This window comes from Amblyraja radiata, chromosome 3, assembly GCF_010909765.2.
Source record: "Amblyraja radiata isolate CabotCenter1 chromosome 3, sAmbRad1.1.pri, whole genome shotgun sequence".
NCBI classification, from domain to species: Eukaryota; Metazoa; Chordata; class Chondrichthyes; order Rajiformes; family Rajidae; genus Amblyraja; species Amblyraja radiata.
The window spans coordinates 89,447,214-89,460,252 of NC_045958.1; the positions used below are offsets into that span (position 1 = coordinate 89,447,214).

Here is a 13,039-nt window from a genome sequence, read left to right on the forward strand (position 1 = left end):
ACAATGAACCAGGAAGGTCTTCTGAAAAAGATTTCAATCATTAAATAAAGGGAACATTTTGCAATAGTCGATTCAAAAATGAGCAGTGCTCAATGGTCATATTCAATACAAGATTAAAATAACTATATTAAAGCTTTCTGATCCAACGACCCAAACGAGGCATTTGGAATGGGAGCCTTTTTCCACAATTTCTGATGTGGTGAATTAAGTTAAAAACATTTTTTTGAAAAGTAAAATCAAGATAATTACAAACGCACGTGTCGGAATCAGAATGATACTCGTCCTTGATGGGCTCATCTTCTATATCGTCTAGTTCAAGATTATCCTCGGGGGCATCTGGTACACTGTCGTCCATGTATGTCTTGAACATTTTATTGAGGTCAGGGAGAGAGCAGGTCCTCAGCATCTGTAGCGAAAGAAAATATATGGTGCAGTTTATCTTCAAAAAGGAAAAAAATTCATAAGTTATAGGAGCATTGGATCTACTCCGCAATTCAATCATGGCAGATCTATTTTTCCCCCTTAACCCTTCTCCCCATACTAATACCAACACCCATACTAATCCGGAATCTGTCATCAATCTCCACCTTAAAAATATCCATTGACGGCCTCCACAGACTTCTGTAGCAATCAATTCCACAGATTCACCACCCTCCGACTAGCAAAATTCCTCCTCAGCACCTTCCTAAACATGTATCCTTTTATTCTGAGGCTATGGCTTCTGGTCCTAGACGCTCCCACTAGTGTAAACATCCTCTCCACATTCACTCTATCCTGGCCTATTTGCTAAGTTTCAATGAGGTCCCCTCTCATCGTGTACACACATGGCTAAGATGGTTAAATGTGTTGGGGGGTGGAGGGGAATATATCAGCTCATTTAGTCTGGCACACATTGGGATCTCAACTGTGACACTTTTTTTCAGTTATGCAGGTGTTCAACTGGAAACAGCTACTTGACCTTGAGAACAAAGCCAATTGTCCAGGCCTACAAACATCCTATCCACTTCTCCAACAAACTTACAGTCTAAGTAAAGACATCTGAATCAACAAATGATTAGAACAAAACTGCAGATAAGCCAATCTTTTATGTTAACAAAACTACTTTAATTGCTTTTCCCTTACCATTTGACATCCTTTTCAACTTGTTTCAAATTTCCAATTTAGACAGCATTGTTTCTTAGTTCAATCCACAAGTCTGCTCCCTATCTAAACCATTTATATGCACTGTAAACAGGAAAAGCATCAGCAATAATCCCTGAAATAACTGACCAAATGAGCGCATGGAGACAGATCTAATCAGAAACAACCCTGCGCCGTCCAGGTTCAGGAACAGCTTCTTCCCAACAACTATCAGACTCTTGAACACTACAAACACCAACTAAACTACAAACTATCAACTGTCTTGGTTGCACTACAGACTTTGGGCTTTTATTTGCACTAACATTGTTTTCTTTAATTTATTGAACTTTTCTTTATTATGTTGTCTATGAGTATTATGCGTACAGACCTGTTGTGCTGCTGCAAGGAAGAATGTCATTGTTAGTTTTTCGGTACATATGACAATTAAACATTCTCAACTCTTTGCCACATTAGATCATTTTTAATCCAACATCCCACTATGTAAATATGTAAACCATTAACCTGTCAGCCAATCACCCATCTTGGGTTGTCGAAAGCTGGACAAAAATTGAAAGCATCAAATTCACATATTATCCAGTCAACAAGCGTCACTGCCTCAAAAAGCTGCTGCCTTAAAAGGCAGCCACTATCATCAGAGACCCACACCACCCTGGCCACGTTCTCATTTCACTTCCCCCATCGAGAAGAAGGTATAGGAGCCTGAAAACTGTAATATCCAGGTTCAGGAGCAGCTTCTTCCCGACAACCATCTGACTAATAACACTACAACCTTCAAATAGGCTCCATAATATATAGACTTGGGGACTTTAATTTTTGACTGGAGCTTCATTGTCTATTTATTTGTCTGTTTGAGCTTTATTTCGTTGTTTTTTTATTATGGGTTTTACAGAATAATATGTTTACAAATCTGTTGTGCTGCTGCAAGTAAGAATTTCATTGTTCTGTTTCAGGACATATGACAATAAAACACTTTAGACTCTCTTATACTTGGTTGATTGAACCTGTGCTCCAATAAAAAGATGAAGTGTAAAAGAATCAAGTGAGTGCTGCACTGACTCTTCACGCATCCACAATAGACCATGCTACATCTGGTCAGTGGTGGCCACTATACATCGTTAAAAATTACATTTACGTTCCAGCAAGCATGTACGGATCCCGTCTTTAACACTTCTATGAAAGTTGCCATCACTTCCTCTGCACCATACAGTGGTGCTGCAAAATATTACACTGCACAGGATTTCCATACCTTCGGGTTGTTAGCATCAAACAATCCGGTTGACAGCCCAATCAACAGAGATCGTTTGCCTTTGGAATTTGCTGGAGATAATGACCAAAACAATGGCTTGGATCCCAGTGTGTCTTCCTGGGAGGATTCTCTCATCAACATGGCTTTTCTGTCCTGCAAAGGTGGCAACTTATGGAAAAATGGTTCGCTTTCTGGTGTTTCACTAGCACAACCCTCTGCTTGATAAGAAAAAGACATTAATGTACAGGAGATGATAATGTGCTTAGTTGCATGTATTTAAAAAAAGTTTAAAAATAACCAAAATGTCATAATGGAAATTTCTTAAAAAAATTACAAGAAGATTTAACATCAATTGCAGCTCTACCTAGTAATCATTCTAAACAGAGAACTTTAGACTAGAGATACAGTGCAAAAACAGGCCCTTCAACCCACCATCCGTGCTGATCAGCAATCACCCTGTGCACTAACACATTAAGGATGATTTACAATTGTATTAAAGCAAATTAACCTCCAAACCTGCGCGTCTTTGGAACGTGGGAAGAAATCAGAACACCCGGAGAAAACCTACAGTCACAGGGAGAAAGTACAAACTCTGTACAGACAGCACCTGCAGTCAGATTCAAACCCGGGTCTCTGGCGCTGTAAGGCAGCAACCCGACCACTGCACCACTGTACTACCCCAAAAAAATTGAGCCAGGTAGGACTAATCACAGATTAAAAAACTGAAGGAAAAGCATCCATACAAGCTACTGAGCTGATTTAACAAGGTTTTACAAGTAATGGGGCTGTCCCACTGTACGAGCTAATTCAAGAGTTTCCCCTGATTAGAACTTGGAGAATTACGGTAATAGCCGCTTGTAGGTACTCGGGGCTCTCGTGGACATTTTTCAACATGTTGAAAAATCTTCATGAGTCTTCACGAGCTTACTGCGTTTCCCGAGTACCTGCCGTTAGCGTTACGAGCCGCTAAGAGACGTCCTGAGCTCCAACGTACCCACTACGTACATTCTACGTGCTTACCACGAGTTTTAAACTCAGGAGAGCTCTTGAATTACCTCGTACAGTGGGACAGGCCCTTAACTCAGGCAAAGCCGACTCGAGCCAACTAGTAATTGAGTTATAGCATCAGAGCACGGAAACAGACCCTTAATCCCATTGTATCTATGCTGGTCGTCAAGTACCTAGCAAAACCAATCCCATTTTCTAGCACCCGATGCCATTGCATTTCAAGTGTTCATCTGAATACTCCTTAGATGTTGCGTGACTACCTGCCTCAAGTTCTTTTTAGTCATGGAACACGCCGGTACGTCTTTAAAAAAGTTAAATGCCATTATTGCGTTTTCCAGCCACAGGAATGCTTATTGTCTACAATAAGAAACACTGGCTCCCTCCACCACCCCGCTCAAGCAATGCATTCTGGCTTTCAACAACCCTATGGTGAATTTATTTTTACTCATATCCTCTTGAAATCTCTTACCTTAGACCGATGCCCTCTGGTTACAGGCACCACAGCATATGGGAATGTTTCTGCAATTTACCCTTTCATTGAACTCATAACTTTGTACATCTCATTCAGGTACTCCCTCAGCATTCCCTGCTCCTAGGTAATAGGCCAATATTACATTGAAGCCAGCTTATATTCCCCTAAATTTCTACTTTACAAACTTGAATACAAAGAGGTGCCAAATGGTACCAAGGTATGGAATTGGATACAGACATTTGGATGGATCAATGGAAGGAAATGGGACGAGCCCAATATATCAACTTGTTCAGCACGGACAAAGTGGGTCGAAGGGCCTGTTTTCATGCTCGGCAGTTCTATGACTAAATCAAATATATTAAAGTAATGTGTAGACTCTATCCTCTACTCCCAATTCCTCCATCTACACCGCATCTGCACCCAGGATAAGGTTTGCCATACCAGGTCATCGGAGATGTCCTCATTCTTTAGGAAACGGGGGTTCCCCTCTTCCATTATAGATGAGGCTCTCACTAGGGTCTCCTCAATATCCCGCAGCTCCGCTCTTGCTACCTCTCCCCCCATTCGTAACAAGGACAGAGTCCCCCTTGTCCTCACCTTCCACCCCAACAGCCGTCGCATACAGCATATAATCTTCCAACATTTTCGCCACCTCGAACGGGATCCCATTACTGGCCACATCTTCCCATCTTCACCCCTTTCTGCTTTCCGCAGAAACCATTCCACCCGCAACTTGTTGGTCTACTCGTCCCTTCCCACCCAAACCACCCCCTGCCCAGGTATTTTGCCCTGCAACGGCAGGAGATGCAACACCTGTCCCTTTACCTCCCCCTCTACTCCATCTAAGGACCCAGATAGTCTTTCCAGGTGAGGCAGAGGTTCACTTGCACCTCCTCCAACCTCATTTACTGTATCCGCTGTTCCAGGTGTCAACGCCTGTACATCAGCGAGACCAAGTGCAGGCTTGGCGATCGTTTCGCTGAACACCTCCGCACAATCCGCCTTAACCTACCTGACCTCCTAGTGGCTCAGCACTTTAACTCCCCCTCCCATTCCCAATCTGACCTTTCTGTCCTGTGCCTTCTCCAGAGTGAGGCCCAGCATAAATTGGAGGAACAGCACCTCATATTTCGCTTGGGTAGCTTACACCCCAGCAGTATAAACATTGACTTCTCTAACTTCAAATAGCCCATGATTTCCCTCTCTTTCCATCCCCTCCCCCTTCCCAGTTCTCCCACCACTTACTGTCTCCGACTACATTCTATCTCTGTCCCGCCCACTCCCCTCACATCAGTCTGAAGAATGCTCTCGAGCCGAAACCTCACCCACACTTTCTCTCCAGAGATGCTGCCTTTCCCGCTGAGTTACTCCAGCATTTTGTGTCTACGATCCAAGTAATGTTACCAGTTAAGAGATTCAGGTAAAGTGAAACAAAAACAAATCAGTTGAGCTCAAAGGAACAAGTAAGTGAAACTGACCAGTGTTCACTTTGGACCCTAATGATTCGATTGACTTTTCCTCAGCGAGTACAGGAGGCTCCTGCGATTTTTCTGGTTGGGAGACAGCATCATCTAGTAATCTATGAGGGAAAAAAAGGTAGAGTTAAACAAGATGGTGTGTGTGCGCAATGATAGATGGTGCCTCTGATCAATACTTATACAAATGCAAGATAAATCCCTCCATTTTTGCCCTCCATTGCAAAATTATCCATTCCTAAACAAAGGTTGTATTCCCAACTTAATTTCTTCGTCAACAAAAAGAAATGTGGCTGACATAAGTTGTTTTTTTTCCTCAAAAGATGTTTTCATTCTTATAGAAACTGAAACCGCTGCATGCAACCTCTTCCTCAGTTACTGACATCTTTCATTACAATTGAGGTTTGCAACTACATCCTTTTATCCATAACATGCATTTGCCTCGAGCAACTTTGCTTCTACTTGGCAAACAGATTTCTAGCATGTGGTCAAATTTAAGCCAAAAACATTTTTATATGGTTTATCATTGAGTTTTTTCAACACTCATTCAACACAAGTTCACTGCAGCCGATATTGTGACACCCTCCTCCTCCTTGGATAATTGAGGAACAATCCAGCATTACCAACCTTTAGTTGCACACATATAAATAATAAAACTATATTTTGTAAAGTACGACATTGGCTGAAAGCACTTTGGAGCCCCAAAGGTCATGGGAAACATAAAAATGCATGTGCTACAATACATTTATTCAAAAACAATTGTGCCAGGCACAAAAATGAAGATGACAACGTTATGTTTAAGAGACACAAGGCTTACAGATGGCCTCCTCTGGCATAAAATATTGCGGATAATTGGCAATGCAGTTTTTTGGAGATTTGGGATAAAATGTGGAGGAATGTTGTTTATTCCATTCACCTTTCCGCATCGCTCTCTTTTTCCCATGCATGAACAGTAATTGGGGCCATCGAGACGTTATCTCTGTTCAAGTGCACTCCTTCGTCAAGTGCTTCTGTTTCCAAATCCTCTGGTTCTGGAGGGAATACAGAAACATTTTAAGATAACTTCAGAATTATGAATGGTTTCATGCTTGTATCCTGAAAAATAAGCTTTACGTGTGAAGAAGAGTCCAGACCAGAAACAACACCTATTCATTTTCTCCTGAGATGCTGTCTGACCCACTGAGTTTCTGCAGCATTTTGTGTCAATCTTCAATGTACACAGGCATCTGCATTTCTTACCTACACTTTATGTATGCCTACTGCAATACCTCCTTAAATTAAATAAAACCTACTTCCAGACTGCAATATTCAAATACATAATGCACGTTTTGAGAGCTCTCCATACATCCATGGATGAAAAGTCATTGACCTGAAAACACTCGCTGCTTCTCCACTGACAGTACTTTCTGCACGTTCTGTTTTTATTTAACACACAAAATAAATTTAGGTCAAGTATTTGGGTAAGATTGCCGAGCAAAATACAAACAAAGTGTTGGAGGAACTCAGCAGATCAGGCAGCATCTGCGGAAGGAAATAGGCAGGCAACATTTTGGATCAGGACCCTTCTTCAGATTCTTTCAGTGGCGTTACTTTGAATCTACGAGCCGACAACTCAAAGATTTCAAAGCCCGCAATGAGTTCTTGTTCTGTTGCATCCACACCTATTTCTTTGGCAAGGAGTCCTCACACCGTAGCGATGACCCTTCTCCCATCTCCAACACTCCTCCTCCGCAAGGAGGCTCTGAGGTCTTCTATCGTCTCTGGACCTTTTCATCTCCAACTGCCGCCACAACTTCAACTGTCTGAAGTTCTTAACTCCTTTCACCCACCCCCACCCCACCCCCTTTGAACATGCAGCCCTCCGCTCGCTCATTACCAATCCCAATATTGTCACCAAACCCACTGACAAGGGTGGTGTCATTGTGGTCAGGCAGACTTGTCTCTACAATGCCAAAAGTCAGGCATCAGCTCTGAGTTACATCCTCACACCCACTACTTGTCTAGGACCCCGCTGACAAACACCAGGCCACCATCTCCCAAACTATCACAGATCTTATCATGTCTGGAATATCCACTCCACAGTCTCCAACCTGCTAACCCCGCAATGCTCGTTTCTATCTCCTTCGAGTCTGATGAGTACTGTCCTGAAACATTATCTGTCTATTTCCCTCCACACATGCTGCCTGACTCTTCCTCCAGCAAGAATAGACACAAAATGCTGGAGTAACTAAATGAGCACAACACATGACAAATCAATCATTTTCAGGTTCACAAGCAGCAAAACGTTGGGTGCCACTATGTTCCAAATCCTCGTTACCCATTTTTATTGACATCACGACGAAGAAGGCGCCAACTGTATTACCAATTCAAAGTTGCAAGCAGGATGCAGAGTCAACAAAGGCCTGCAGAAAAGTTGAGCTGACAAGGAATTCGAAGATAGATACAAAGTGCTGGAGTAACTCAGCAGGATGGAACTGGAGGTTAGTAAAGCCCGTCCCACTTAGGCGATTTTTTCGGCGACTAGGTTGTCGCCACATGGGCGCAGGGTGACGCCTGTATGGTCGTGAATAGTCTCAAGTCGCTTAAAGAGTCGTAATGTTTTTCTGGTCGCCGCTGGATTTTGAAATGTTCAAAACTGGGCTTGACGTAGCTTGTCTTCTCCTGTCGTAGGTGCTGTCGTAGGTTGTCACCAGGATGACGCAGGTTGCTGCCAGGTGACGTACGTTGTCGCCGGGTGCTAACTTCGGTGAATTCCATTGGCGACTACCTACGTCAACCTATGTCAAACGGACACAGGTACCGACGACTGAATTGTCTTCAGTTGTCGCCGACAGGGTCGTTGCTTGTCGCGGGTGGACCTAGGCTGACTTCGGTTGTTGTAGGTTGTCGCCTGTGTAGTCGTAGGCTGTCGTAGGTTATCGTAGGTGGACGTCCTAATGGGTCGGCGGTTGTTGGTAGCTTGACATGGACTAGGTGGTAGGTTGTCCTAGCTTATTGTAGACATTGTCGTGCGGGGGGGGATCTAGTCGCCGCTTTTTCAGCAACCTGCTACGACTGTGACAGTCACAGGCAGTCGCCGAAAAAAATCGCCTAAGTAGGAAAGGCCCTTAAAGGCCAGAACAAAGCAGGGCTAAGGAAGGATGGGGCTTATAACGGCCCACTGTGAGATGTGAAGGATGAGTATATTCACAACAGAAGACGCAAAGTGCTGTAGTAACTCAGCAGGTCAGGCAGCATCTCTGGAGAACAAGGACAGGTGATGTTTCGGGTTGGGACCCTTCTTCAGACCCAAAACGTAATTTATCCATGTTCTCCAGAGATGCTACCTGACCTGCTGAGTTACTCCAGCATCTAGTGCCCTTTTATTTAATAATATAAACCAGCATTTGCAGTCCCGCGTTTCTATATTCAGAACTGAGTTAGATAGATTTTTTTTAATTTGAAGAGTTCAGGGAACAATCAGTGAGATGAATTGTGCCAAGACAATATTTCTAAGACTAATATTTCTTATACAAACATATGAATGAACATCAGGAGGATATTTGATGGTTCATGTTTGTTTCATTTATGCTTGTGCTTCCCCACCCACACCCCCACATGCAACTTAATACATACTTGTTTACTCTGTTTTTATCACTTCGAGTCACAGCGCTGGACAGCAAGGAAGTAGGCTTTTTAGTCCAGTTTCAGCATGTAGACCGAGTTGTCCAACTGAGCTAGTCTCACTTGTTTGTGCCTGGCCCATATCCTCCCAAACTTTTATTATCCACGCACCCGTCTATTAGTGCCCTGTTAAGTATCAGAATTTTACTGGACGATACTCACCCAGTGAGTAAAACTTGTGAAAAACTTGCTCCTCTGGTCTCTTTTAAATCTTTCACCTTTAAGCTATGCCCTCTACTTTTAGACTCCCTAAAATGACTATCCCTTTTCACCTTATCTCCACCCCTCATGATTGTATTGTCACCCCTCAGACTCTTTCACTCTAGGGAAAAATGACAGCCTCTTCTTAGGACTCAAACCTATCCTTGTAAGTCCTTGTTCGCTTTCCAGTTTAACAGCATCTTTCCAATGTCAGGGTATCCAGAACTGTACACAGTCCTCTAAACGAGGCCTTACCAAAGTCTTGTACACTGGTCCCGTCAGGGGTTATGGGGAGAAGGCAGGAGAATGGGATTGAGATGGAGAGATAGATCAGCCTTGGTTGAATGGCAGAGTAGACTTGATGGGCCAAATGGCGTAATTCTGTTCCTATGACTTATGAATATCTGCTCCAAGTACCTGTGTGACGTTCTCCCACATTAAAAATAAACTCCACTCTTCTCCTACATAAACCTCCTTCCCTCCTATTGCATTTGTACTGAGGAACATTGAGCTGCCAGTCCTGCGGTTCACTTGCACCTCCTCTAATCTCATCTACATTATCGCTGTTTCAGGTGTGGACTCCTATATATAGGCGAGACCAAGCGCAGACTGGGCGATCATTTCGCTGAACACCTTCGTTCAGTACGCCTTGGCCTACGTGATCTCCCAGTTGCCAAACACTTTAACTCCCATTCCCATAATGACCTTTCTGTTCTGGGTCTCCTCCACTGTCAAAGTAAGGACAAATTGAAGGAACAGCACCTCATATTTCACTTGGGCAGCTTAAAAACCAACTGTATGAATCTTGATTTCTCTAACTTCAAGTAACCCTTGCTCCCCTCTCTCTCTCCTGCACCCTAGCCATTATATTAGTTTCGCTGTTGTACTGCTGGCTTACACAGTTTGTATCCACTCGTTGGTGGAAGATTGCAACCTTCACGTTGTCCGCCCTGTTTCGACGAATGCAATCAACCCAGCGTGCACTATCAAATAAGGTCAAATAGAACAAATTTTCCTACAACTTTAAGCTGTGCACGCCATACGCAAGAAGAAGAAGAAGATCACTTTCTCCACATCCAACAATGGACCCATAATGGGCTCCACCTTCACCCATACATTTTTGCATATCTTTAATTCATTTGTTCTATGTACCTTTTCACATCTCTGTTCCCTCTCTCCTGACTATTCCTTTTCTCCAGAGATGCCGACTGACCCGCTGAGTTACTCTAGCTTTTTGTGTCTTATCTTTGGTGTAAACCAACATCTGCAGTTCCTTCCTACACAAACATTCTTCGAATTCTGATTATGCAGACGTGTAAAAGTAACAAAATGTGAACGGCATTAAAAATACCTGAGGTTTCTTGAACAAAACAAAAAAATGCTGAAGGATCTCAGCGGGTCAGGCAGCATCTGTGGATGGAAGTGGATAGGCAACATTTTGATTCTCTCAAAGAGCACTGAACACAGACATGGAGCAGACTCGATGGGCCAAATGGCCTAATTCTTCTCCTCCGTCTTATGGCTTATGTGATGAGGTTAATTAAACACAATTAGAACAAAGGGGACTTGGCGTGGGGGGGGGGACAAGAACAAAGAGAGACCATTGGGGACTAAATGGAATGCATTGTGACTTTGTTGGCTCCCTATATGTGGCGAGCCTTGGCATATTTGTGTATGCAAAATAAAGAATCTCACTATGACATGTCACGTAATAATAAAGTATCATTCATTCATTCACAGGCGATTACATAAAATATTCCTGCACTTACAGGATTTTGCAATAAAAGAGAAACCTTTGCAAGTCTGGAATGCAAAGGCAAACCACCCAAGTCAAATGTTAGCTTTAACACTTCAGCCTGTACAGTTCCTAAACACTAAGCTATAGAATATGCAGGTGTTCCACATTAAGAAAAAGGAAAAGGAAAAAACAGTTAATCTTCTGCGTTTTGCTGGAACCTTGCCATTTGGAAATGGTATACATAATATTTTAAAACTGCTCTCTCCCAGGAGCAACAGTGGAAAGAAAATGTTTCAGGGAAAATGTGTTTCAGTTAATTTTCCAGCTTAAAAATAGCTCCACAGCAAAAAACAAATGGCCATAACCAGCAAATGCAGAGCAGATCCATCTTCCCTTCTCCTCAACGGTGGCATATTTCAGTGGGTTCAGTGTTGGGCACCCATTTAAGTTCTCATTCATTTAAAACATTACTTTCACCAACACAATTTTTAGAATTCATAGTGCAATGATAGGCAATTCTCGTTGTACAGAAGTCTGCTTGCTGCAGCAGTTTAAACCAACAGAGACCAAACCAGAATTGCAATCCATTGTCTGACTATCTTACAGTACTCCAAAATAAAAGACAAAGTCTTGGAGTAACTCAGCAGGTCAGGCAGCATCTCTGGAAAATATGTGATGTTTCGGCTCAGGGCATTTTTTTAAACAGTACTCCATACAGCACCCAAACTTGATGTAACTGCCTATGTTAATTGCACCTTCAATTTAATTCATCTATTAGATATATATATCCAGAGCTGTTTGGGAGATCGTGTTCATTTGATGCTGTTCATATTTTGTAACTTTTATTTGGGCCTTTGAACTAAACTGCTCCCCCTACCCCAAGATATATTTTGTCAAACATCCTTGCAATTCATTTGTGAACAGTCGCAGAGTCAAACAGCACAGAATCAGTCCTCTTGTGCCACTGAGTCAATGCCAACCAACAGACACCCGCACATTCCCATCAACTGTTCCCAGATTCAACCACTCAGCTACAGACTTAGGGCAGTTTACAATGCGCTAGGATGAGGAGGGGGGGAGAGACAGGAGGGGAGGGGGAGACAGGAGGGGGGGGGGGAGAGACAGGAGGGGGGGGGGGGGAGACAGGAGGGGGGGGGGGAGAGACAGGAGGGGGGGGGGGAGAGACAGGAGGGGGGGGAGAGACAGGAGGGGGGGGGGGGGGAGAGACCAGGAGGGGGGGGAGGAGACAGGAGGGGGGGAGAGGAGGCACTGGGAAAGGAGGAGGGGGGGAGATATGGGGGGGGGGAGGGATGGGGGGGAGAGGAGAGGAGATGGGGGAGAGGAGAGGAGATGGGGGGAGAGGAGAGGAGATGGGGGGAGAGGAGAGGAGATGGGGGGGGAGAGGAGATGGGGGGGGAGAGGAGATGGGGGGGAGGAGATGGGGGGAGAGGAGATGGGGGGGGGGGGAGAGGAGATGGGGGGGGGAGAGGAGATGGGGGGGGAGAGGAGATGGGGGGGGAGAGGAGATGGGGGGGAGAGGAGATGGGGGGGGAGAGGAGATGGGGGGGGGAGAGGAGATGGGGGGGGAGGAGATGGGGGGGGGAGGAGATGGGGGGGGAGAGGAGATGGGGGGGGAGGAGATGGGGGGGGAGGAGATGGGGAGGGGGAGAGGAGATGGGGGGGAGAGGGATGGGGGGGGGGGGGCAGAGGAGATGGGGGGGGGGAGAGGAGATGGGGGGGGGAGAGGAGAGAGATGGGGGGGAGAGGAGATGGGGGGGGGAGAGGAGATGGGGGGGGGGAGAAGGAGATGGGGGGGAAGAGGAGATGGGGGGGGGGGAGAAGAAATGGGGGGGGGGAGAAGAGATGGGGGGGGGGAGAAGAGATGGGGGGGAGAAGAGATGGGGGGGGGAGAAGAGATGGGGGGGAGAAGAGATGGGGGGGAGAAGAGACTGGGGGGGAGACTGAGATGGGGGGGGAGAAGCGATGGGGTGGTGAGAGGCGATGGGGGGGCTGAGTAGGAGATGGGGGGTGAGAGGAGATGGGGGGTGAGAGGAGATGGGTTGGGGTGCGAGGAGATGGGGGGGAGAGGATGATGG

At 45.0% G+C, this 13,039-nt stretch overlaps 1 protein-coding gene across 6 annotated transcripts in view; it reads right to left on the minus strand.

Annotated features, from left to right (window-relative positions):
- The window catches only part of nek1 (NIMA related kinase 1), a 157,173-nt gene that overhangs the window by 31,773 nt on the left and 112,361 nt on the right, over positions 1-13,039 (minus strand). For 3 of the 6 annotated variants that reach the window (XM_033018293.1, XM_033018294.1, XM_033018291.1), the window contains 4 exons: positions 6,258-6,372; positions 5,345-5,445; positions 2,387-2,604; positions 258-406 (listed from right to left, as the gene is read on the minus strand). In XM_033018293.1, the coding sequence (XP_032874184.1) occupies positions 258-406; positions 2,387-2,604; positions 5,345-5,445; positions 6,258-6,372 (583 nt within the window). The remainder of the gene's footprint in view (positions 1-257; positions 407-2,386; positions 2,605-5,344; positions 5,446-6,257; positions 6,373-13,039) is intronic. The other 3 variants (XM_033018292.1, XM_033018296.1, XM_033018295.1) reach the window with 1 other exon arrangement.